The sequence below is a fragment of the Kogia breviceps genome, chromosome 14 (assembly GCF_026419965.1).
Source record: "Kogia breviceps isolate mKogBre1 chromosome 14, mKogBre1 haplotype 1, whole genome shotgun sequence".
Taxonomy (NCBI): domain Eukaryota; kingdom Metazoa; phylum Chordata; class Mammalia; order Artiodactyla; family Physeteridae; genus Kogia; species Kogia breviceps.
In genome coordinates this window covers 68064288-68091768 of record NC_081323.1, presented here as the reverse complement: position 1 = coordinate 68091768, position 27481 = coordinate 68064288, and the positions used below count along the sequence as shown (strand labels likewise).

Sequence of the window (27481 nt, the reverse complement as noted above, 5' to 3'; positions counted from 1 at the left end):
ACCTTTCATGGGTCTTAAAATTGTAAAACATTATCATATTACAGTATTAATGTCTTGGCCACATACTTTTCAAAAGTCCTTTCTTTGATAAATAAAAAAGATCAAATGAGATTTCTTTTAAGATGAAAAGTTTATTTTGCCTTTTGCCTAGAAGCAAAACTAGTGAAAATTAAAATTAAAGTATAAAAATAAATATAATTTACATTCATGAACATTCCACTCAAAGAAAAAATAACAAAAATAATATATATAAATAAAAATCCATTAAAAGCACAAAACAATGTCTGGCACTTTTATGAGAAAAAGCTGTGAACATTAAAAAATTTGTAAAACACACAAGCTTTTATCCTTAAAAAAAAAACACTCAAGTTTTGCATCCTTAATCTAAAACTAGTTTTATCTCTGAAACATACGATTTGTTGTAGCCAATTTGCATTACTGTACACAAAACTTTTAGCATCTATCTTTCATACTGGAAAGACCCACAAGATCTGAGTAAGCTGTATCCTGAGTTTTCAGAATGATAAAGCACAATTTATCATATTAAGATAATTTTGATACACTTTGCCCACAAATATAAATTGGTAACTCAGACATTTTTGACTGTGTTCTATTTCTAATTTTCTGATTCACTCATTAAATAAATGATACATCTCAATAAAGAATATCAAGTTTACACCCAGAGTAGATTACTATTTTCTGTCTACAGCTGGATGTAAAAGTTAAATTTTAAATGGAACGGAAAATCGAAGAAAACAATCTTTATCTTGACATTCTTAAGAGAATATTAAGAATATATAGTCTGCATTTTCAAAATACCAGTATCTTTTTAAAATTTAAGTTAGAAAGATTAAATGTACACATAAATGTTCCCAATTTTATGTGAGAAGCACAAAGCCCTTTTGGAGATGGCATGATAAATGAACAGTGTCATTCTTTTTCATAAAATCATGTTCCCTTGGCAACATTTTTTGGTTTATATTTTAAATGATTGTGTAAGTGATGAAAAACCTTAAACATTAGTGCCTCTTATGTAATGCAGACTTTCAACTAGACAGTATTATTATCCCATTTGAAAATCGTCATATTGTATAGCGCTTTATTCTCCCCTAAATCCAGCATGCTAAAAAAAGCAGACTATGAAGAAATAAACAGACTAAATAGAAAATGTAACTGCATGCAACATGTTATTCTATTTTAAAGAAATAGATGTAATAATGCATTCAATCCTAAGTGCTACTACATTTAAGAAGATTGTGCTATCTTCCCCAAATTTGTTATACCCTCCACAGAAAGATTTTATAATTTAATAGAAATGTTTCTACTAGTACTAAGGTAACATACATTATTAACATACATTAAGCCTAACATTTCTGTGAGACAACTAGTTGTTGAGAGGAATGTATACCTGTGACCAAAATGGTGATGTCCAGCTACTCCTGTGGTGAATTTTAGGTGGACCACAATCAACAGGCAAGTGTTCTATCCTATGTGGTTATAGAGTAAGTCCAAGAATATGAGAGATTAATCAGAGTTTTCAAAGTTACAAAACCGGGGAAAAACATTCTTCTGCAATAATTTCCCCTCAAACAGAACAGTATCTAGTTTATCAAATTCAGCAAGCAGTGTGCAGAGATTAATGAAATTTATATTTCAGAACTTATTTATAAGTTATCACACCTTTTCAATATTTTATAGAAATAAACGCAAATGTCCTTTAAGTTTACAAAAAGGTTCTCGGTAGACACCTGAGTAATAAAACAAACTTATGTTTGTGCAGGTTAAGGACAGAAATGAACCAATTACTAAACACTAATTTGTCTTCACCCGAAACTGGTATTAAGAGGAAAATTCGGTGGGGGGGATGGGATTAGCCAGACTGACCAAAATATCCAGATGATTTTTCAGCCCTTTGACATCACTTTGCCTGTGTAAACAGAGTCCAGAATTAAATAAAAAGTCGTGAGCAGGGAAAATAATATGGATCCTAACCCTTCCCCCCTTTTTTATCCTAATGAATGTTGTCTTCTTAAGTTGTCGCAACATTTGGCTGCTTTCTTTGGATTTTTCCTGCATATACTCCTAAAAATAGAGCAAAACTATTATTATTTCTCAATGTTAGTTTTTCTGTAATGATACCATTTAATGAGTGCTCACTATGTACCAAGCACTGAGCTAATAAGCAAAACACATTATTATATTTAATCCTTATGTAAAATAATCACAAGGTCAAAATTGTCACTACTATTTTAACAATAATAAAACTGAGACATAGGAGAGTAAGTCACCTGTATTAGTAACAGAACTAGAAGTAGAAACTCTGAGAACCCAATTCTACCTGTTTCATTGCTTTACTTAACCATTTTGCATTACTACCTTCTACTCTGCTTTAATTAGCAGTTTCTGAATTTCACTATAAACTCTTAAGTCAAGCACAAGACATCAAATGAACGTTTTAAAACATAGATGAGATCAGAGACTGCAATTTAGTTTCTAAAAACTATAAAAAACTTTAATTGCATTGCAGCAAACTTTAATGCCTTAGAATTGTACTTCAGTCTAAGAATATGATAGTCTATCAACATAAAAATGAGTTTTCTATAAAATGCTTAATAAAAGGTTTGTCCTCCATGTAGGTCAAATCAAAGCATAATTTCAAATTTGTTTGAAACATAATCCAGGCCATTAAAAATTTAAGGAGGAAAGAATCTTTTCAAAAGCAACTATGGATCCCTGTGTTGAGATTCATAGTAGAATTTTAGTCAGTCATAAGCCAAATTTTCAGTTTATGTAAAAGGATAAAATTCTTTAGTCTTTTTCAATTGTCTAAAAATGCACTCATGTATAAATAAATCTTTAAGAAAAAACAGGAAAGAATTTTTGTACTTGTTTAGATACATATTAATTATACATGTAAATTCAAGGGTAAGTACATTTTTATTAATAATTATGTTGCAATGCAATTAAACCACAATAGTTCTAAATATTAAACTTCATTGTACACATTAACTGCAATGACTTCCTATTCATCCTTTATACTGTTGCGTATTACTGAACAGAAACAGTAGTTGCTATTTTACTTATAGATTCACAAGTGACAAATAGTGGAGATGAAATGCATGAGAAAAGAATATGGAGAGTAGTCACGCTGGCAATAGACAACATTAGGCAAAACAATACTAATTCCTCAATGATTTGCCAACTAGCTAGGATTTATTACAATATAGAACACTAACATGAGAAAAAATTTAAAATGTCTTAAAATTCCATGTAACTTCACAAGCAACAGGTCTGGTGTTTGGTCTGAGTTCTTCCAAATGGTTATCTTTCAAACCAGCTGATTCTACCTCTGGAATAAGCAGGATTTTCAGCTCTGTAATCCCCTTTAAAACAACTCCATTGACTGTCACTCACAAGTGAATTCCAAAAGATGACCTTTTAAATTATCCTCTATATATTCAACATTATGAATTAAACTCACTATATATACATGCAAAAGGGGAGCAATCAATTCAAAGTTGTGATCAATATCTTGTTCCCTCTTTGAACTTATGTGAATAACATGAAAAAATTTACGTTGCTTATTCCCTCCTAATTCGGAGATAATTACTTAGTAATAAAAGCTCTAAAATATGACTAATGGTGTATTAATGAGAAGACTAGAATTGATTAAACATTTAATTTTAATTGCCTGGTGATTAGGTTTCTTTTAAATGTTTAGAAAGCAGTCTAGTTAAAGCAAAGCATTTTGGAAGTATTTTTAATGGATCACATAATTTTTCGTGAGTTATCATAGTGTCTTAACAAAGACACCTAAAAAATATTAAAACATTAGCTTAAGGGTTTTGCATTAGCTCAACAATGAATTTGTCTTTTTGCCACCATAAATAGGATTTTAAAATACACTTTTTGGCTTAGCCCTTAAATAATTCTCAAATAATGAACATAAACAGAAATTTAGCTCAAGCTTCTTACTGAGCAAAAGATTAAGACATCACCCCCTCCCATTTGGCATATTCACATGTGATCTTGTGGTCAGAGAGAAATTCTTCCCCTTATGTGCAGATACAAATATTCCTGGGTGATACACTTCCCCAAAGCTGAACAGACATGCACAGATTTAGACATCAGATCATTATATTTTACTCATTTATAAAAACTTTTCTGAGTTAAGCATGTATAATTCTACAGTTTTCAGATTAAAAAATACATAGTGTCTCCATGGAATTTACAGAAATCAAGATTGGAACCACAGTTTCACTAAGATCTCCTAACTGCCGCAAAATACTAATACAAACAATCACTAGTAGGAATGACGGTGAATATGCCAAAATTATGGTGGCAAGGAAAGACACTCTATCCCGCTGGTATGGCCTGGGTCATGGGGCAGCTTGTGCACCGTCTTTCTATTGAATGGGTTTCAGGAATTCGTTTGCTACACACCTGAAACAGGCGCTCTGTTAGGCACTCTGCTCTGTGAAGACTTCTGTCTATTTTGCACAACCCCCTTCACTGATGTCTTAGGGGTTCTAATTGAATATAAAAAAGTTATTAAGTCACTTGCGTTAAGTTCTAAATGTTCAACATTCAAAAAAAGCAACCATACTGCATCAACCGTTCAAAGCACAAATAAGCTTGAAAAGAATTAAGTCTCATGCATGCGCACAGTAAAGAAACTATACCTTTCCCTTCGTCAGGAGACTATAACCATGACTTATGCTTTGTTGGAGAAACACTTTGGTGATGTTGAACTTACTATGTGGATGTTTACATTATTTAATGAGCAAAATGGTGTGAAATGAAAAGCAAAAACACGCCAACATAAGATGATAATTAAAATATAATACACAACAGTACATCAAAGGGTTATCTTTGAATAACACGTTAAAAGCTCTCCCTAATACTATAAAAAGATCACATTTGAAAAGTTATCCTTTATATAAAAAGCTAATCCCTCTCAAACCTAATCTTGATTTGAATATTTTTAAATACCCACGTGTGTTGAATTCTTACCCTTGTCTACTCAGTAGCCTATGAACAGGTGCATTCTGTCCTTGATTTGGCTGAAGGACTCTGTTGACAAGGTAAATAAAAAATTAATTCAATAGGATAAAATTCAGTTTTTCCCCCACTTTCTTTCAACAGATGAAAGAAACAGTGAGGCAGGAGTCAACGATGCAATGATTTGGCCTATACATTATCACAATGCAAAACAAATTGATTAAAGTGTATTAATATGGTGCTTATTTGCTCACCAAGAGAACAAACCTCGGTTTTTTTTAATCAGGAAAGAGATGTCTAACACAAGTATTAATCCTTGTGCTTTTAGATAATTTATTTATGTACTTTACAGAAGGAATTTTTCCTTTCAAACATCTGAGAAACAAAACATCACTCTTGTAAGAACAGAAAACACGTCAGAAACATTAAGCTAGCTTTCTAAGGTTTTTAAGTAGTATCAAAGACCCCCTGGACAGCAGACTGAACTCAGTACATATGGGGCTCAAATTTCCATCAGAGATAGCATGTCCTACAGAACGCTCCAGGAACATCTGGTCTGGCACATGACCACGTATATGACCAGGTGTTACGATGGATTCTGACTCTGTGACCCTCCACCCCAACAGGGAGAGATTTACTGATGTAAAGTAGAACAAAGCCAACAAAAAACAAGCTTGGGATTTATAAGATTTTCTTTTCCTTAAAAGTTAAAAAATAGCCTCTTACTGAGACTAAGTGATTTTTCTCACCTTGTTTCAGAAGGATTTTGCTTAACCAGAAATTTCTTATTTGGCATTCCCATTTCTGCAGCTCTAACACAATATAAAAATAAGGACACACAAACAATGTATTTAGAAAGGGGGAAAACACATGATTACAAATGTGATACAGGATGACAGAAACAAATCATCATTTCAAAGTTGGTGCACTACTGAAAGACCTGTAATAAGCATACTAAAGACAAATTTCAAGAAAGAAGAGTTTTGATAGTTTCAGAATATTATTTGCATTAAGTTTTTCCTGCTATGAAGTCTTTAGGATATTTGAAAAAGAATATATTTAAAAGATATAAAATTAACACTGAATATAAGGATTGAGTATTTTTAAGATTACTTGATTAGCTATCAATTACACAAGTTGAAAGTTGACAAAATTATAGTTAATACATTTATCTAAAGATAAAATCAGGTTTTACCACCTGATTTTAATAAAACTATATAAAGGGATTTCTATCACCTCAGCTGCAGAAGAGTTAACAATTCTTTATTTCTAATTTGAATATACAAACCAACAGTTGCTTAAAATTAATTGGCTTGATAATAATTAAATTAGAATATGACAAGACATGAAAAAAACTTACTTCATGTACTTCTTCCTATCAAGAGACTTCTGTGTTGCAGCTGAAAGGGCCACTCGTGGACTTTTCATTTTATCCTTTAAAATACAAAAGTAACATGAAGCTCTAGTGGTACCAGTAATACCACTAAAGTATAGTATTGGATGATCTCAAATTGCATGGAAAAACTTCTTACTGGCATTTTGAACTTAAACTTAGTCTTTACAATTGAAGCAGTCTAATTTTTTAAATTAAATAATTAAAATTATTTTTCCCAATGAAATAGTATAAATTTGGCTTGTTTTTCTTTTGCCAACCACACTAAGATCATTGATTCAAACCACAGGTCTCCAACACTCTGATATACAGTTGACCCTTGAACAACACAGATTTGAACTGCACAGGTGACTTACATGCAGATTTTTTTTCAACAAATATATTGGAAATTTTTTTGGAGATTTATGACAACTTTAAAAAACTCACAGATGAACCACATAACCTAGAAATATGAAAAAAAAATTTTGTCATGAATGCATAAAATATATGTATATACTAGTCTATCCTTACATAAGCATAAGGTGAGTGATATTCAATATAAAATTAATGTGTTTTCTTACTGTTTTATACCTGCTTTCAAAGAGTTACATTACCATACAGTATGCAGGCCTCTCGCTCTTTCTCTCTCTCTCTCTGCCTCCCTCTCCCTCTCTTCTCTCTCAACTACAGCCTATCATCACAGGTATGTGTGTGTTTTTTTAATGTAACACTGTTTCCAATACTGTATTATGAATATGACAACACTGTATGCCATGATTATAACAATTTATTCCTTAGTGTACAGGCTAGGCTACTGTGAAGCAATCGTATTGATTACACTAGGTTCCCATAAATCAAACATATTGCTGCTTCCTCATTATCAATGCATGAATTGTTATACCTGTAAATAAATATGAACTTGTTTTTCACATTTTCAGTTTTTTTATCTTTTCATTTTTGATGTCTAATGTTAGTAACACGTATAACATCTACAGTGTTTTGTATCATATAAGACAATATTGAGGTAGGTACTTAACAGACACGATTCATCTTATAAACAGACAACATAAATTATGGTACTGACAAATACAGTACAGTACTATAAATGTATTTTCTCTTCTTTATGATTTTCTTAATATTTTCTTTTCTCTAACTTATTTTGAGGATACAGTATATAATACATATAACATACAAAATATGTGTTAATTGACTGTTTATGTTATTGGTAAGACTTCTGGTCAACAGTAGACTATTAGTAGTTAAGTTGTTGGGGAGTCAGAAGTTATACTGAGATTTCTGACTGTGGGCCACCCCTAAGCCTCCACGTTGTTCAAGCATCAACTGTATTTCAAATTAATTTGGAGCCTCTTTTCTAACTCTGATTTCCAAAAGAGGTAAAATGTACATGACAGTTTCAAGGAAATTCAATCAGGAGCAGCAGACAGTTTTTTATGAGTCATCCAAGTAATATTCAACACTTCACTCAAAAATCTAATCACAAAAACAGTATGTAATTCTTGCCAATTTCTTTTAAATTTGTCTACAGATTTAAATATTATTGGTAATCCTGGGAACTACCTGTTTTAAGAATTGTAGGATGGGGGCTTCCCTTGTGGCGCAGTGGTTGGGAGTCGGCCTGCCAATGCGGGGGACGCGGGTTTGGGCCCTGGTCCGGGAGGATCCCATGTGCCGCGGAGCAACTAGGCCCGTGCGCCGCAACTGCTGAGCCTGTGCTCTGGAGCCCGCGAGCCACAAGTACTGAAGCCCGCACACCTACAGCCTATGCTCCGCAACAAGAGAAGCCCTGCAATGAGAAGCCCGTGCACCACAACAAAGAGTAGCCCCCGCTCACAGCAACTAGAGAAAGCCTGTGCATAGCAATGAAGACCCAACCCAGCCAAAAATAAATAAATATTTAAAAAAAAAAAAAAAGAATTGTAGGATGGGTGCTAAAGTCAATAAAGAATGATATTTAGGGGCCTCCCTGGTGGTGCAGTGGTTGAGAGTCTGCCTGCCAATGCAGGGGACACAGGTTCGTGCCCCGGTCCGGGAGGATCACACATGCCACGGAGTGGCTAGGCCCATGAGCCGTGGCCACTAAGCCTGCGCATCTGGAGCCTGTGCTCCACAACGAGAGAGGCCACAACAGTGAGAGGCCCGCCAAACCCAGAAGAACCTCAATGTGAAGTAATTATAGATAGATCACTCAATCGATTGATATGCCCCTGGTTCCTATTAATATTTGGTCTTTGACCCCAGTTCCTGACACAAAGCTCCTAAAACCCTTTTAATGAAATCTCCTGAGTGACAGAAGCATCTTTTGTTCTAATGTTTGATCTTTGACTTTGGTTCCTGACACTGAGCTCCTAAATCCCTTGAAATTTCCCGGGTGATAGAAGCAATTTTTTTGAACCTGGGCCCCGACAGTGAAAGCACCGAGCCTTAACCACTGGACAGCCAGGGAAATTCCCCAAAGTATCTTTTGTTCTAATAAGACAACCTTTGCTGGGCTCTGAATGAGGGCTAGTCACCAGAAAGACCAAGCACGATTACAACCTTGAAACTTTCAGCCTCACCCCCTATCCTCTGGGGACAGGACAAAGGCTAGAGATTGAGTCAATAATCAATCATGCCTACATGACGAAGCCTCCATAAAAACCCTAAAATACACATCCACATGCTGGGAAGGTGGCACACACCCTCCACAGGACAGAAGCTACTGCTCTCAGGACCCTTCCACACCTCGCCCTATGCATCTCTCTGTCTGGCTGTTCATCTGTATCTGTTACTGTATCCTTTATTATATAATAAACCATTAAATGTAACCAAATGTTTCCCTAAGTTCTGTGAACCATTCTAGAAAAATTTTCAAACCCGAGGAGGGAGTCATGGGAACCCCACTTCATAGCCGGTTGGTCAGAAGCAACATAATTATTAATAAAATATACTTAACCCTTGAATTAACATGTATAATTAATATGTATCTAAACAAGTACAAAAATTCTTTCCTATTTTTTCCTAAAGATTTATTTAATGAGATTGGCATCTGAAGTGGGGGCAGTCTCATAAGACTGCCTCCTTAACATGTAGGATCTGCTACTAACTCCAGGTAGATGGTATCAGAACTGAATTGAATTGTAGGACACCCAGCTGGTGTCAGAGATCTGGTGTGGGGGGAAAACGCACACATTTGGTAACAGAAATAATTTGTGAGTGTAAAAGAAATAGAGGGTTTTTTTCCACTCACTAGTTAAAAAGTCATGTAACATACCATTTGCCTGAGCATTTTCTCTTTGCGAACTTCTCGATCATGATGTAGAATAGACATTCTTTCAGCTGCATCCATTACAAAGAATATGTCATGAATACCATACAGGGCAGCTCGCAACTAAGTTCAAAAGAAGAAAATATGATACCCATTTAAAAAGATGAGGTTAGAGGTCAGTAGTATTACGTATGCTCTTATTTAGAGAAAAAGGTTAAAGTTTTCATTGAAACCTACTTTCCATGGTTCAGTGAAGGCAGAGAAATAAAACATTTCCATTTCCTAAGAGCCTTGAGGATACATGCATTACCTGAGCTAACACTCTTTCCTGAAGAGAAGCATCTTGTGCTGAAACAACACCTCTCTTTAATGGTGCTTCCAACTGAAAACTTCTTATGAATTCCATAGTATCCTGAAAGAAATGCTCCTTCATTTTTCTAGAAAGATTTCATGATCACTGGAGTTTCCTTTTGTTCTTTTTCTCAGTCAAAATGAAATGAAGAACACAAAACTATTACATCAGAAGTCAAACAGCACTCACTTTAAAGTGAGAAAAAAAAAAGGCACAAACTACTTCGTTTACATATTTTAAAAAATTATCTGAATGAGATTAATCAATTTCTAAAACAACCTATATTATGTGACTAAAAAATGTTTGATCTGCCTAAGTTCTGAACTGATTTGTCAACTCAGCTGTCACAACACTGATAGAAACTGAGACAGAAATGTAATACAATTTACACAATCCTCTTACTTTTACAGTTTGTCGAAGTTGTTTCAGCTTATCTGTCTGCATGAGCCTACGAGTAAGAAATCCTTTTGCTACTGCAGTTACTTTGTTAAATTTTGCTTGTACTTCTGCACTGAAAACCTAGAAGAAATAAGATAGACACAACATTTTAATAATCTGAGCATTATACTCAAGATTGTTTTTCTTAATCTATTACAATGAACTAAATTCTTCTATATGTGTTTACTCTTTGTAGTTTAATCTTTAATAAAAGCTAAGCTTTTGATGTATTGCAAAATATTTATGCCTCATTTGTACAACCTAAGATAACATAGCTCTTTAGAAAAGATATAGACAGACATGCATGCATTTATCTTTATGTTTGCCCACCTGAGACCATTTAGTTTTGGCCCTTCCAAAAGGTCTTGTTACTGAGAGTTTGGTCAAGCCACTAGTTGATGATCCCCAGAGGTAGAATGGTACTTCACTTGCAGAACCAAAGCTGTGTTGTAGGGCAGAACTTGTGAAACCTTGAGAAATATACATAAAGTATTATACTTGGTGTCAAATAATGAGAATACACAGAACATCCAAATAAACATGACACTCATTAAGAATAACAACTCTGGGGCTTCCCTGGTGGCGCAGTGGTTGAGAGTCCACCTGCCGATGCAGGGGACACGGGTTCGTGCCCATGTCCGGGAGGATCCCACGTGCTGCGGAGCGGCTGGGCCCGTGAGCCATGGCCGCTGAGCCTGCGCGTCTGGAGCCTGTGCTCCGCAACGGGAGAGGACACAGCCGTGAGAGGCCCGCGTACCGCAAAAAAAAAAAAAGAATAACAACACTGAAACTGATCCACAGCAGACTTAAAATATTTATGGACTTTAAGCTTATGCACCAGATGGATCTTTTCAACACAAACAGCATCTCAGGATAATTGGAGATGTGAAGATAAGCTCTTACTGGGACTGGGTAATTAGATGTAATTCAAGATCACTCAGGAGATAGCAAACTGTGTTATCACTTGAAGAATATCACCTGCTACTTGAATGAACAAAGCCCAGGCTCTGAGTCAAATTTCCTGATATTTTCCTTGCTAAGGTGGATTTTCTCATGAACCTGTTCACTGGTCTTTGATCTGCTGCTATCATTTCATTTTTCACCAGTTTCTAAGCAGCTGGCAAATAGCAGTGAGTTGGGTGTGGAATCACTTATAGAAAGGAGGTACAATTTTAAGATGTGCCAAATAAAATATCTTACTATAGGATAATTTTTTCAAATGGAAAAGGATTTTTTTTAATATTTACCAGAACTATTTGAATTTGAAGTATGGAGTGAGTCCACTTGAGACAGCATTGTTTCTAGTAAACCAGAGTCACTTATCTTTCTCCATTCTAAGTCCACAGCATTGCTAATGTCCAATTCAGAGGCTTCCGCTGTAATCACCTTCTTCCCTTTTAACATTTTCTCCCGTTCTTCTATTTCCTGTAGATTAACAGTTTATTATAATATGGTAGCTCTTTTAATTACATCTCCAAATAGTATTTTAGGCTCAGCTAAAAGTATGTATGATTATAAGCAAATTATTATTTATTTCAGGTTCTCCTCCCTCAAATAAAATTGACAATTTATTTAATTGATTTTAAGATGGGATAATCTTAAAACAAGTGTCCTTCCTCTTATGATATACTCTTACAGAATGCATATTTCAGCATCTACTTACAAAATACCTTTTAAAAATATTACAAATTTTGAATCAAGCATTCAATTAAGTATCGTTTTGATAAATTATGCATTTATTGTTAGATAAGGATCAAAATATTTTAACTCACATTTTGGCAATAAAAATACTCTCCATGACACGGGGAGGGGGAAGGGTAAGCTGGGACAAAGTGAGAGAGTGGCATGGACATATATACACTACCAAATGTAAAACCAATAGCTAGTGGGAAGCAGCCGCATAGCACAGGGAGATCAGCTCAGTGCTTTGTGACCACCTAGAGGGGTGGGATAGGGAGGGTGGGAGGGAGGGAGACGCAAGAGGGAAGAGATATGGGGATATGTGTATATGTATAGCTGATTCACTTTGTTACAAAGCAGAAACTAACACACCATTGTAAAGCAATTATACTCCAATAAAGATGTTAAAAAAATTGATAATTACACTTTTTTTTAAATCCAAAAAATACTCTCCATGTATGAAAATCAACGACCACCTTAGATTAAGATATACAGGGTAACAATTATAAGTATCCTATACATGACCAAAACTCCACTCACCAGCCCTATATCCCTACATTTTAATTCCTCACCTTTTGCAGTCTCTCCTGTTCCCTTTCCTGCTCAGCTATGAGTAGTGATAACTGCTGGGCGTGCTGCTCTTCTAGTCTCTTCCGCATTTCTTCAAAAGCTAACATCTTACTTTTTAATATCTCCTCGCCTTCTGAAAAGAAACATGTCCCCTCAAATTTAGAAAATTTAGTAATATCTGATGTTTTATAACATCAATTTAAATTACGCTTCTGACCAGAGAGCATTCCTGGATCTGACCTAGTACAATCAAGATATAGCCCACTTTCAATCACATTCTCTTTTGCCCTCCTCTCATTTCATGCTAATAAAGGTCTGTATCTCATCACCCTAACCCACTCGTTCGACAGATCCCATCATGATCTGAACTGATGAAGCCAAGACTATATGTTCCGTCCAATTCTCCTTACTCCAATTAACTTCACAATGTGGTTCTCATGTGCATCTCACCTCCATTTATTTTCTTCACTCTTGTCCTTCTCCAGGGTCTCTGGTATTGTAGCTTCTACTTTTGCTTTGTTTTACTTTTTTAAAATAAATGTTGCTTTGACAGTGTAAAGCTACTCAGCTTGAGGCTCCAAAAAAGAATGGATACTAAAATTCTAGATATTTTAATTACTAACTAAAAACATTATTAAATCAGTATGACTATGCAACTTACTGAATAGAAAGTAGTGTGACACTTTGAAATGTTGAAATATCAAGTATTACACAGATGTAGCACATATTTAGGAATCCATTATAATTCAACTAAATTCAAAGAATCCTTCTTTCCAAATACACAATGATTTTCATTAAAGATAAGCGCATTATATTTGTCCTACCTGCCATGGTATTCTGATAATTTGTTCCTAAATACATTTTATTCGGCTACAACAATTTGCAGTTGTTCACGTGCAATTTTTTTATAGGCGGGGGGGGGGGCTGAAAAAGGAGTTGAATTGTAACGTTCAGCAAGAAAGGAAAAAGGCCCTCCACTCAACCACTCAGCCAACAACTGGAGTCCATTCAGCTCTACCTTAAAAACTTTATAAATGAGTACCTGTCCAGGGGATCCCTCTCTGGGAGGTGTGCCCGAGGCAGGCAGCCAAGCTACGGGCAGCTCTCGGCACAATGCACTGCCGCCCTTACCCACTCTGATAGCAAGCCGCTGCCTCCATGCCTGGCCTCATCTCACACGCACTGGCCTTCCTCTTGTGAAAGCACTGCCCGGAACTGCCACTTGGTCAGTCTGTGTACTTTTGGTATTCACCGAGACAGCTTCTAGCCTACTATGTCATCTACTTGGAGAAGCCAAGCTGGCTCCTCAGATATCAACTGTTTTTATTAGAGTGCTTATAATAAAGTCGCACAGGTGTTATGTAGTCTGCCCCAACCCAACCCTATTTTTCCTATAAACCGTGTTACTTTTAGTGTGCAATTTTACAGAATATGAAGTTTTTTTCAGGAGGATACATATCACATTAGAGTTGAAATGTCTGTGTCTAAAAACTTAATTTACTTGATTTATATGTCTTCCACATCAGTAATGAAGAATTATGAGCCATGACAACAAAGTAAGGAGTAATAAAGAAGACATGTTTTAACAAGTTACTGTTAATATAACACTAGATGCAACAAAAAGAAATTTGGAATAATTTCATTAATAAAGAAACCACTCTTGAAACACTACTCAGAGCCTTATGTGTGATATCTTCTCTAATAATTTAGTGTTAAAGTGTTTACTAAAGGGCCAACTACATGAAGATCTCATTACAAATGAAACGGCAAACTGATGAAAATATTAGAAACCACAGTCCAAAAGGAAGACATCATAGCAATATACTGGATTAAAACTATGAGTGATGTTTCATGCAAGAACTTTTTCCTCCAGTCATTAACAATATTCTCTATAATACCAAGTGGATTGTGAAAGATTCATAATTTAAATAGGAAAATCCTTTAAGAAAGCCTATCAAATGGCATTAAACTGTAGCTAGTGATGCTCTCTGATAAATGAACAGATGAAGACAATTATAATTATTCTGCAATTATTATTATTCTGACAATTATTGTCAATTAAAGGTATTAAATAGAGATGCCACCTGCTTGGCAGATATTAAACACTTTGAAGCTGTCTTACCTTTGGAACTACTTTCTAATATTTTATTCTTGTTGATGTAGACAGACCCCTTAGAGTATCTTTTTTCTGGCAAATGTTGCCTTTCCTGTTCAGCTATTCCAGTTGTTATGACATAAGGCCAGTTTTCTTTTTGCAAATTATCAATATCTAAATCAAGTCTCCGTTTAACTTTCTCAAAACTGTTATCCAAAAATTGTTCATTTCCACAGGACGCTGTAGGGGTGTCCATATGCTCTCTGGTATTCTGGTTTTGCATCAGTAAAGGAGATGGGTTTTTTACATCATAAGACTTATTCAGTCCCATTTGGAAATTGCAGGAGTTTTTCTCTAACACATTGGCTGACTTGAGTCCACTCACAGTTCCAAAGTTTTGACTCACTATACATTGACTGGTGGCATATGGCTCATGCAATCTTTCCACTGCAGTACATGTACTGTCCATTTTGTGTGGTCCTCTCCCATCAGATGTTAACTGACCTTCCATGATAGCAAGTCCATGAATAACTTTATTTTCTAATTGACTTCCTGAAGATTGACATACCTGATTTGATTTACCTAAAACCATTTCCTGTATGGCTTCAGATGTATTTTTACTGACATAGACCTTGCTTGAACAAACTCCTGCTAAATCAATTGGTAACTCTGGCACAGTTTCAGGTACATTTGTTTTTTCATCAGTTTCTTGAACAACTAAGTCCACTGCCTGTTCTTTTCCTTTAGGACTTAATTCACAAGCATTTATTGGGTTATTTATAAGTATATGACATGCTGATGATGGCCTAGAACACCTTCGATGCATTTTAGGACTTAGGCTTGGCTCTGGGCTAGGTAATTTGGCATATGAACCAGTAAGACTTTTGATAACATTATTTTCAGTAACAAAAGTGGGAATGCCTTTAAAATCAGAATCAGGCTCTAAAACAGTGGAATGGCCAGTTGGTATAGGTATGTCCACTTTAGAAAAGCTACCTAAAATGGACGTATTCACGCTGCTTGCTTGAGTGGAAGCACCTTGGAGAAGAACGTTTGATTTATTAAGGCTTGGTTTGTCAGGAATAACTGAACCACAGTGCTTGCCCATCAACTGGCCCTTCTCCTTTTCACAGTCAGTCACTTTAACAGCATCATTTTCTTTGTCTGAATAACTCTCATTAACATTCCTCTTTGCACTACTTCTCAGACTGTGTCTAGATTGCTCTCTTTCTATATATTCCTTTGACTTTTTCATCAGCTTCTGAAGACTCATTATGTAGGGATCGGGAGTAACTTCCCCCAAAAGTGATGGATCTTGTTCTTCATTTGTTAGAAAGAGATCACCAGAAATAAGTGGCTCTTGTGCAGCTGTTGAGGAGATCTTTAGAGAAGCTTTGTTTTCTGCATGGCTAATATTTGAACTATCACATTGCTTCAGATAACTGAATTCTTCTGAGTCCCTAGCTAAGTCTATCCCATTAGATTTAAATTGGTCCTCAGTATTCAATGGCAAAATTCCAGTTATCTTTTCAAACTTTGCTAAAGTAGAGTGTTCAGTAGGGCTTGGCAAGATATTTGGAAGTATAGCAGGAACATTCAAGTTTCTGACTTCTGAATTAGAGTAAACTGTTTCAGTCTCCCACTGATCAAAATCACAGGCAGTAGGTGCTTTTCTAACCTGAAAAAGGAAATTTAAAAATTATTATTTCCAGGAATTCTCTAGTGGTCCATTGGTTAGGATTCCGTACTTCCACTGCAGGGGGCACAGGTTCAATCCCTGCTCGGGGAACTAATCTCACATGCCGTGTGGCTCAGCCAAAAAAATAAATAAATAAACAAATAAAAATAAATTTAAGTAATGAAAAGTAATATTTCCTCACTACACAAAAAGCCTTTGATTTCATTGTTTTCTAAAGTGAAACTGAAACTGAAGATTCAGAGTTCTAATATTTGAAAACACAAATAAAAACTCAGATGACCTTTTCTATAGTATTCTATATCATATGGAGCTCAAATTACTATAAAAAGCATCTACTGGTCATCCCGGCCTATTTATTAACAGATTAAAAGAGAATTCCCTCACGGTCCAGTGGTTAAGACTCCGCACTTCCACTGCAGGGGGCGCGGGTTCAGTCCCTGGTCAGGGAACTAAGATCCCACATGCCGCCAGGTGCGGCCAAAAATAAAGAAAGAAAGAAAGAAAAGAAAAAAAGTCACTAATCTGATACAAATATGAACATATGTGCATATATATACACACACATATATATATTCATATACTCATGTGCAATTTAATCTTGGAATAGAAGCATTTTCCTCAACTTTCTTCTGGTTATATGTTATTAACATCACCAACTGCTCCTCCTATGAGAACTATCATCAAGGGATAACAATGTGTAAGATAAATAGCAAGTAATTAAATTTCTTACATAGATGATTCCTCTTTAACAAGGACTAACTTGCCCAGAACACTGATTAAGCAAAAAAATAATTCAGTACCAAGACTCCTGCCTTCCATACGCTTACTCCAAATTTTAACTAAAATCCTTCTATATGATAAGACAAATTTGTGGTAAATGAAAGGTCAGCCATCTAGCTTAATACTTAAAAAATAAGAAAAACTTAAAACCTGATTCATTAAGGCAAATTTCAATTTGATTAACTGTATGATCATTTAAAACAGCAACCTGTTAATGAGTTTTTGAACAAGCAAAATAAGTTAAAAATTTAATAAAGATGAAAACAACTGTATACACAAAAGATCCAACAGAAAACAATAAAATTACATTTTGTATCTAAATAATTCGACTTTGCAAAAGAACAAAAAGTGAACTAGGGGGGCTTCCCTGGTGGCACAGTGGTTGAGAGTCCGCCTGTCGATGCAGGGGATACGGGTTCGTGCCCCGGTCCGGGAAGATCCCACATGCCGCGGAGCGGCTGGGCCCGTGAGCCATGGCTGCTGAGCCTGCGCGTCCGGAGCCTGTGCTCCGCTACGGGAGAGGTCACAACAGTGAGAGGCCCGCGTACCGCAAAAAAAAAGAAAAAAAAAAAAAAAAGTGAACTAGGATGTTTTCTAAACATTATACAAGCATATATGAAACTGGCAGAAATCATTATCATATTATCATATGAATACACTCCAGAATCCTGAATTTTAAAAGATTTTTAGGCTGTTTTGTATGTGTTTTTTTTCTTAGGCAATATTGGCACTCCTATTTTACCTTACAAATCCCAAGACATGTAATGATTTCCAGGTACTATGCAATAAACAGTACAACAAGATCTACTTGGTCACAACCTCACAATCGAAATAAAACAAAAGGGATACATACTCCTGACACATGTTCGCAGGTTCAAGTAAAATAAATTATTTCCTCAAAATAGCTAAACATTTTATATTTGTGATATTCAGCAGCCATGCTTTTTGTACATCACTAAAAAAGCCTTTGGTTAGACAATTTAAATAACAACAACAACAAAATCTATCATAGAATCATAGGTTTTACAGGTAAAACAGACCTTAGAAATCTATTTGTATTATATAAAATTTCTCTATTTGCATAATTAATTCATTACTCTATAGTTCAACATTGTACACGTTCTACTAAGCACAGAAAGTCTTTAAACTCAACAATAAACTCATAAGTAGTATATTTGATATATTCTCTCAGTGGACCAAGAATGATATGCCATTTTTGTTCCAATAATAGGAAATATCTAATAAATAAAAAGCCCACCTTTATTGTGCTACTCACTACATTTTTTAAACTCAATATGAGCAGTAATTATACTTTACAAATTAAAATCTACTACCCACAGAGAAATGAAGGTAGTAGTTAGTGGGAAATATCCTAAGGGTCATTGTACATAAATCATCTAGTATGAATTACACAAACCACAAACCCCTAAGATTATAAAAAAAATTAAAAGATGTAACCAGCAAAACAGAGTTACATAAGGCAGAAATTATTTGTTTTATCTAATTCACTCTTTTTAGTATGAAATGATCCAGACCTTAAAACACATTGTTTATACAAATTTAAATAAAAATTATTGCAAAGGTATAGATGTGTTGTTTAAATAGTTTCAATTTGTATCTAAGATGCCTCTAGGCAATTCTATTATCTAATCTAGATTGCATTTGTGTATCTAAAAGCAGAATTTTCACCAGAAAAGAAATTGGGGACAGTTATGTACTTTAGCAGAGAATGAGAATAAAGTCATTGAGTCAATAGTCTGATTAGTTCAGAGGTAAACTACAATGGCCAATTCTATCATTTTGTCACTGAGAATTCAATGTTTTTAGAGTCATAAGACACAGACAACAAGCAATTATACTCAGTGTACGGGTCCATTGTCTACGTACCCTCTGATTCAAGTACTGAGCACCACTAAGAAGCAAGTGAATTTTCTTTGGAGTAACTGAAATGGAATATCACAAATTATGGAGCTTCTCAAGCTTAACAGTATATTGGTAATTAACTACTAAGGCAAATATATTTCTGAAAAATTATCATCAATGCTTAACTCATGATTTCTTAATTATAATTTAAAAGGGCTTAAATTACACACCTGAACATTTTCAAGAATCTCCTGGACACGTGTCAGTAAAGCTCTCTTCCTGTTAACCTGCTTTCTTGCTTCTACATCAAGTGCTTTCTGCTTTTCTTGTTGCATTTCCTTTCTTTTCTCAATATTAAGCTGAAAAACATCATAAATATGTAATTATTTCTCATAAATGTAAAAATATCATAAAATCAGGTAGTTTTGAACCAGAATGATTAAAAATGTGTGCAACAGGTAAAACTATCTATAGTGAAAAAAATCTGAACAGTGGTTGGGGGGTGATGACTGGGATGGAGCATATGAAATTTTTCTGTGGTGATGAAAATGTTGTGTGGGTGTGAGTTATAAATGGATGCCATATATCAGAACTCATGGGACTGCCTTTTTTGCTTTTTTTTTTTTTTTTTTTTGGTCGCACTGTGTGGCATATGGGATCTTAGTTCCCTGACCAGGGATTGAACCCATGTCCCCTGAATTGGGAGCACAGAGTCTTAACCACTAGGCCACCAGGGAAGTCCCCAGCACTCATTGAACTTTAACACTTGAGATCTGTAAGTAATTATTCTCAATCGAAAAAAAAAAGTTGAAAGAAAAAAAAACTGTTCACTTATCAAATGCTCTGAAAGACAAAATTAACCCTTTTGGCTATTTGTTGAGATTTTCATTTGGTAATGTCTTACTTCACTGGTTCAGTTATTTCTAATCCTTTAATCAGTATACATTTCACCTCTTTGCTACCTCAAGAAAATGTCCAGAGGTTTAATGATAAAAGAAACAGATAATGTTTTATCTGCCTACAAAAGCAGAACACATATTTGGTTCCACTTCACTGTAACCTCCAATAAAAATGTAATGTACTGAAAAAATTGAAGGCTTCCAAGCATTATTTTTTTTTGGTGGATTTAAGTCTTTATTATTAAGTCCTGGGAAGTTTAGTCACTATGTTAAGGAGTCAAGACTTATTTTAGATTTATGCAAATAGAAAACAGTTGTAAAAAATTATTTCAAAGTTGCAGTATTTAACTATCAGATACAACCTAAAAACATGGATTAAGGTCCATAAGCATTAGATTTTGCTTATAAATAAGTAACTGATGAAGTCGTAGACCCTAAACAACAAGGCCCAGTCATTTTGGCCTATATTAAACTAATCAAGCAATATGTCATCAAGTAGCTAATAAAAATGTTTTAAAATCTTTTCTTATTTGCATGGTACCAAAGAAACATTCCACAGTTTACTTGCTAATCAAAAAGAGAAAAGAAAATGTATACCTTTAGAGTCATATGGCAGTCACCTCTATAGAAGCAAGTGTTCAAACTACACATTACTAACAGACAAACAACAACACATTATGTAACTTCTGATTTAATTTAATATGAAGTACATGGCATCATCTCCAAAGAATTCTTGCTAAAAATGTTTAACCTGACTCTAACCAAACTATTAGGCTAATTTCCAGTTTATAAGAACTACAGGGACTAGAGGGTAAGTTAAATGTCACCATGGGGAAACAATTAGACAAATCCAAAATATAAGGCATTCTGTAAGATCTCTTTAAAAATTCACTATCATAAAAAACAACTTTTTAAAGAAATTAAGGAACTGTTCTGTATCAAAGACATTAAAAAAAATAACAGGTGAGGGCTTCCCTGGTGGCGCAGTGGTTGAGAGTCCGCCTGCCAATGCAGGAGACACGGGTTCATGCCCCGGTCCGGGAAGATCCCACATGCCGCGGAGCAACTAAGCCCGTGAGCCATGGCCGCTGGGCCTGCGCATCCAGAGCCTGTGCTCCGCAACGGGAGAGGCCACAACAGTGAGAGGCCCGCATACCACAAAAAAAATAAATAAATAAAAATAAATAAATAAATAACAGGTGAATGCTATTTGTGAACTCTGACTGGATCCAGACAAGAAAAAAAAGTTATAAAAGACATTTTGAGCACAATAGAGAAATTTGAATATAAACAGAATATTAGATGCTATTAAAATTATTAACTTTCATAAAGTATGATATGATATTGGAGTTTTATGTAGGAGAGTATCCTTATTTTTAGAAACTGTATACTGAAATACTTAGGGGAGAAGTGTCATTTATCTGTAATTTTCAAATGGCTCAGCAATAAAACAAAAAAAGTTTTAAATAAAGCAAATAACGCAATAAAGCAAAGACGGCAAAAATGTTAAAAATTGTTAAATCTAAATGGTAGATATGTGGGTAGTCACGGAACTATCCTTTCAACTTTTCTGTATGGTTGAAAATTTCATTACAAAAAGTTGGCAGAAAGTATTGACCTTTTAAATCCTGCTATACAGAAAAGAAATAAATTTATAACTCTCTTTCAATAATATTAGTTTTCTGATTTGAAATAACATCACATACATTTATAAAATATTCAATCAGTATCAAAGGGAAACACGATGAAAAGTGTGTCTTCCCTCTCATCCGATATTCCCTCACTCCTCCCCAGAGAAAGAAGATAACAGTCTTATTTAAAAACCCAAATAGTTAGTATATATTGAGTACCTACTATGATCTAGGTAGTGTTCTAAGCATTTTAAATGTATTAGTTCGTTTTCCTCAAAACAGCCCAATGAGGTAGGCACTATTTTTTATCCTCATTTAACAAATAAAGAAAATAGACCTGTAAGTTCACACAGCAGGTAAGTGGCAGAGCAATAACCTGAATCCAGGCCAGAAGGATCCAGAGCCAGGCTTTTAACTACTACTATATACTGCCTCTGACAGCATGCTGTGTCGAGTGATTTACAGTAGCTTGTGAAGATCCTTCCATGCCCATACATTAAGATCTACTGTACTCATTTTAATGAGAGTCTATAAAGTGGACCAGTTAGTTAAACTAGTCCAGTACTGATGGACACTTAGGTTGTTCATCAATCTTTTGCTCTTTTAAACAATGCTCCTATAACCTTACACATACTTCTTCAGGCACATGGATGAGTATAATTGTAAGATATTCCCCAAAATGGAATTGCTGAGTCAAAGGTTATATACACTTTTAAATTCTGATAAACACTACCAAACTGCTCATCAAAAAATAAAATCAACCAATTCTCTCAGCAAAAGTGCATTTTAAGTGCCTCCTCCCCACAAGCTAAGAAATACTAGGTCCTATCAGATCTTTGCCAATCAAATATGTCTAAAAAAAAAAAAGCAAAAAACAAACAAACAAAAAAAACCAAAGGCTAACTCATTTGCATTTCTTTACTTATGAAAAGGGTCAGGCATCTTTTTGATATTTATAAGCCAGCCTTTCTTTTGTTTTTCTGTGAACTACCTTAGTGGTTCACTATAGAAAAAAAGATTATATAAAATCAAAAACACTTACCAGTGGAGAAAGCGCAGCCACTCCATGGAAGCGAATAAGTGAGATGCTTTCAGACTGGACGGGTAGAAAGCTCTCGGTGGATAGTGATGCTTCTTGGATTCTGGCAAGAATTTTCTCACAGAACTTCTCATACTCTTCCATCTTCCCACAATCACACTACAAGAAAGAAAAACAGCCATTTTTAATGTGCTGACAAAAATAGATCTTAATTTATTTGGCAAATTTGTAGGGCGCCGAAATATTCCTAGAATTCACAATTCCTAGAACTGGCTTTCCCAGAATTGTTTCACTGATCGGGAGCTAATTCTTGGGTATAGGAAAGCACCTCAAGACCCTGCCCAGTCAAGCCTTGCTTCATATACTAAATATTTTTGAAGATTTGTACATAATCAATCTTTAAATGTGATCAGTTTAGAAAAGTACTGAGCACTCAGCAATGAAACCTTCTGAAAGGAAACAAAGTTCTATACAACCGAACTAACTTCAGTTGTAAAACATAATATTACCTTTTCTTCAGGAGGACTTATCTACACATCACAAGGAAAACTAAATAGGACTTCCCTGGTGGCGTAGTGATTAAGAATCCGTCTGCCAATGCAGGGGACATGGGTTCAAGCCCTGGTCCAGGAATATCCCACATGCCGCGGATCAACTAAGCTCGTACGCCACAACTACTGAGCCTGTGCTCTACAGCCCGCAAGCCACAACTACTGAGCCCGCATGCCACAACTACTGAAGTCTGCATGCCTAGAGCCCGTGCTCTGCAACAAGAGGAAGCCACCACAATGAAAAGCCTGCGCACCACAACAAAGGGTAGCCCCCGCTCGCCCCAGCAAGAGAAAGCCCGCACGCGGCAACAGACCCAACGCAGCCAAAATAAATAAATAAATAAATAAAATAAAAATAAAATAAGAAAGAAATCTAAGCCCAAAAATGTGTATCACAGCTTATTTATTTTTTTAAAAAAAACGTAGATAATACAAAGGTAGGAATGCTTTTGTAGCCAAAAAAAAAGACAAAAGGGCTAGTTAAATAAAAACTGGTATTTACTTTCAAAAGTTCTTTTTTCTATCATGGAGTCCAAAGTCTATTACTTGCATATCTTAAGAATATAATTTGACTCCATGATAACTGACCAAATCAGTCAGAAGTGGAAAACAGAATCTACTGGCTCTCATATTAATTCTACTTTACTGTTAAAAAGTGGAACCATCACCAAACCACTTAAAATAATCAGTCCCATAATTTCACAATTTCTGGGAAGCTGTGATGGTGGCTATGAAAATACAAGGTAAAAGGAAGGGTTAGATACGAAATTCATTCATCTAGCAAGTGTTAAATATTTGATTGCCTGTTTCCATAGCATTATGTCTGGCATTGTTTCCTTTAAATAAACAAGGGAAAGGGAAAGAGAGCTATCACTGGACACATAACCAATAACGATATGATCTGTGAAAACAGAAAAACTAATACAATAATGCTTCTTTAAGTGCTCATTTTTAAACAATTAATTAACAAAGAAAAAAAGAGAGAAGGAAGGGAAATTCAATTCATGACGTGGGATATGCAAACATGAAATAAGATACAATACGATACTGCCCTAAGCCTCAAGGTACTTAAAAATTTAGTATGCTAACGTATCAGGGACAAATAATATCACAGTTAGAAATGAAGAAAAATTATATTCAAAATTATGATTAGATTATGAAAAAAGATATATTGCTACTTTTGACCAACTGGTAGTCTTATTAATAGCAAGACTTCTTCCTACCATCCCATCAATTCTAATTATTTCTACATTCATTTATGCAAACTGAGAGTTTAATTTCAAAGAAATGGTTCTCTAGAGTGTAAATGAGATTATTTTGCAAACTTATATTCATAAGACAAGCAAAAGTAAAAAACAAAACATAATACTTTAACTGCATGATAACCATGGCAAGGTCTCCTTTTTTAATCTAGACTTCAACCCACATTATGATATCTTAACAATCAAAATAGGCATAAGCTAAGGTATAAGAGAAATTCGAATGACCCCATTTCTACTAAAATACTTCAAAAGATTTTTTTAACACAACCCATGCATTCAGCATTACAAGAAACCAAAACAGATTACTCATACAATTAATGTAATATATTTCCAATGGACACATAAGCAAAGCACAGAAGGTCTGGGAAATTTAAGGAAATAAAATATCTTTATGGCAAAAGTTTTATATTTCTTTCAACAACATCATATAAAAAATATGCCTCATTGCTTCAGAAAGTTAAATTCACATCCCTTAAACAGTATATGTTTTTCATACATATTGCAGACATACAGCAATATATTATTACAGCATAACTTATGGCCTATAAGGTATTAAACATCCAAATACAAGTCTAATATGATGATTATGGAAATTACCAAGTGACCCTAGAGCATGACTGGATTATTTTCATCCTTTAGTCTCAGCTTGGAGATCTCCTCTTCTGAGGCCGTCTCTTATTATCCCAACTAAATTAACCCTGCGTGATTCACTATCACACTACCCTGTTGTTTCCCAATTTTCATAGCACTTACCACTATCTGAAATTATCTTGTTTATTTCCTTGGTTTTTGTCTTTCTTCCTCCACCAAAATGTAAGCTCCATAAGCACAGGTACCTTCTCAGTCTTGCTCACCACTGAATCCCCATTACATAGGACAGTGTCTGTACACAGTAGGCACTTCATAAAAATATTGAATAAATAAATTAGGATAATTAGCTCAAACAATAACGTAAACCAGAAAAAATAAGACAGTGGACTACACAGCAAAGAAGCTAGCAAGGAAGAATGGAATTTTGAGAATGACTGTTTCATAGATGACCCTTTTCTCAGAGAAACTGGTACCTCTAAACTGCAAAGGCAACCATTTAAAAAGCGAGCGTCTGTATCTTATATGATTAAGCAAGAGTGCACTTCACTTCTCATGCCACAATTACCTCTGTCAGCAGGGTTTTATTTTAAGGGAGCCTTGACTACAAGGCCACTCCAACCACAAATCTGCTGCCCCATACTTTACCAGCAGGCATTACTGGTCCACTTGAATTAATAATTTGTTGGCTAGGGGCTTCCCTGGTGGCGCAGTGGTTGGGAGTCCGCCTGCCGATGCAGGGAACACGGGTTCGTGCCCCGGTCTGGGAGGATTCCACATGCCGCGGAGCGGCTGGGCCCATGAGCCATGGCCGCTGAGCCTGCGCGTCCAGAGCCTGTGCTCCGCAACGGGAGAGGCCACAACAGTGAGAGGCCCGCGTACCGCAAAATATAAAAATAAAAATATAATAATAATTTAAAAAATAATTTGTTGGCTGCATCAAGTTCAGACATGCCCTGTCTTCTCCATTTAGACGATGATCCTTCTCCAAATGAGCCTCTTTGCAAACCCCATTAACTCATGATTCTGCTACCTACTCTTCACCAGGGCTTTATCCGAAATGTCACTGAAGGGAATGGTAAAAGTAACACAGAACACCTTGCCTTGTTTTCAGTTGTTAGCTGGTTGTTTACCCATCAGTCATCCTAAAAACAAACTTCCTATAGAGGCAATAAAGGGGAAGGTTCTTATTCAGGCACACACACTGGCTGTATGCTCTTGGCAATTCACTTACCATCTCTGTCTCAGTTTCCTCATTTGTAAAACAGGGATAATCAAGAGTATCTGTCTCAAAGAGATTCTGTAAGGATTCATTAGTATACTGTAAGATATGCAGAAAGCATCAATAAATGGGAGCGACTTTTATTTCGAAGAGGATGATGACTATGATTTTTTTCACTAGTTTACGGACTCCTGGAGGGTAGCGACAGTACTTTGTTCCTGGTAAGATTCAATTTAACTTAAAAACGTGGAAAGGGGGACAACAGCTTCCTCATTTTGCTGTGTCCAGACCCCTCCCCATTAAATCAATCTCTAGGCGCCTGCCATTTGCCTAAACTGGGGGGTAGGGAACTGGGATTATAACCAGATAGAAGCAAAGGGTGGGTACTACCCAGTAGCATCATGGGTAATAAAGAGAATTTCCTTTTTTTCTTCATGCTTCTGCCCCCAGAGAATCGCAAAGGCAGAGTAAACAGCGCTCCCAGGGTCTTTGCTTGGTGGTAGCTGCCGTTCAGAAATGGCCAGTGCACACCCTGGGGACGCTCCTCTCGCCATAAAAAAAAAAAAAGGGCCCAACCGCTTTTATCAACAGGAGGTGGTTCCTCGGGTCTAGCCCGAGTTTATTTACTGGGGACCCTCTGCCCTCACCGTAGCGCCCCAAGCCCACTTCCCCCAACTCCTCTGATAAGGCTCCATCCCGAACACCCACCAGACGGTGCCAGCATCTGAGCATCACCTCCGCGCTCGGTGACGCCGGCCCCCGGGATATCCGCCTCTGCCCACCCGGAGCCTTTCCAGAGGCTCGAGGCCCAAAAGCCCGGCACCTTCGCTCGGGTTCCGTGCAGAGCCCGCCCTCAGATACTCAGCGCGCCAATTCCGCCCGCCCTGCGGCCTCGCTGCCGGACCCGCTGAGTCAAAGCCCCTTCTCACGCACACACCTGTTCTCCCACGGCCGCGGCAGCTTTCCTCCCCTCGCCCCGGGCCTTGGCAGGAAACAAACTGCTCAATTGGTACTGACTGAGAGCAGCTCCATCCACCGCCGCCTCCTCCTCCTCCTCCCCGCCATATTACGGTGCTCAGGCGGCAACGCGGGCTCCTGGCAACCGCCGCCGCCGCTGCCGCCGCCGTCCGGACTCCACCTCTTAGGGCCGGCACTTCCGGTGGCTGCTTCCGGG

At 36.2% G+C, this 27481-nt stretch overlaps 1 protein-coding gene across 6 annotated transcripts; it reads right to left on the bottom strand.

Moving 5' to 3' along the window:
- Window positions 1–118: 118 nt before the first annotated feature.
- On the bottom strand, window positions 119–27481 carry CCP110 (centriolar coiled-coil protein 110). 6 transcript variants are annotated; one of them, XM_067012283.1, is made up of 17 exons: window positions 27245–27450; window positions 26320–26385; window positions 25251–25396; window positions 22688–22843; window positions 19346–19474; window positions 14801–16451; window positions 12681–12811; window positions 11676–11853; window positions 10759–10898; window positions 10393–10509; window positions 9949–10050; window positions 9645–9761; window positions 6362–6435; window positions 5751–5813; window positions 5014–5073; window positions 4444–4529; window positions 120–2082 (listed from the first exon to the last, which is right to left on the bottom strand). In XM_067012283.1, exons 4-17 carry the CDS (start codon window positions 22826–22828, stop codon window positions 2030–2032), a joined length of 3042 nt encoding a protein of 1013 aa, XP_066868384.1. In that variant the 5' UTR covers window positions 22829–22843; window positions 25251–25396; window positions 26320–26385; window positions 27245–27450; the 3' UTR covers window positions 120–2029. The 6 variants fall into 6 exon arrangements, with proteins under 6 accessions (XP_066868385.1, XP_058892936.1, XP_066868386.1 ...); XM_067012284.1 differs by lacking the exon at window positions 4444–4529 and having other exon boundaries at window positions 119–2082; XM_059036949.2 differs by lacking the exon at window positions 26320–26385 and having other exon boundaries at window positions 27245–27481.

What these genes read in the sequence shown, in the direction of transcription:
- CCP110 (XM_059036949.2), bottom strand. Translation starts at nt 22,828, where the DNA reads ATGGAAGAGTATGAGAAGTTCTGTGAGAAAATTCTTGCCAGAATCCAA. An exon ending in CCAAAACTAAATGGTCTCAG is followed by an intron (nt 10,510 to 10,758) that starts GTGGGCAAACAT and finishes TATTTCTTCTAG; the next exon opens with GTTTTCAGTGCAGAAGTACA. An exon ending in AGGAAAGAGTGTTAGCTCAG is followed by an intron (nt 9,762 to 9,948) that starts GTAATGCATGTA and finishes TTTTGAACTTAG; the next exon opens with TTGCGAGCTGCCCTGTATGG.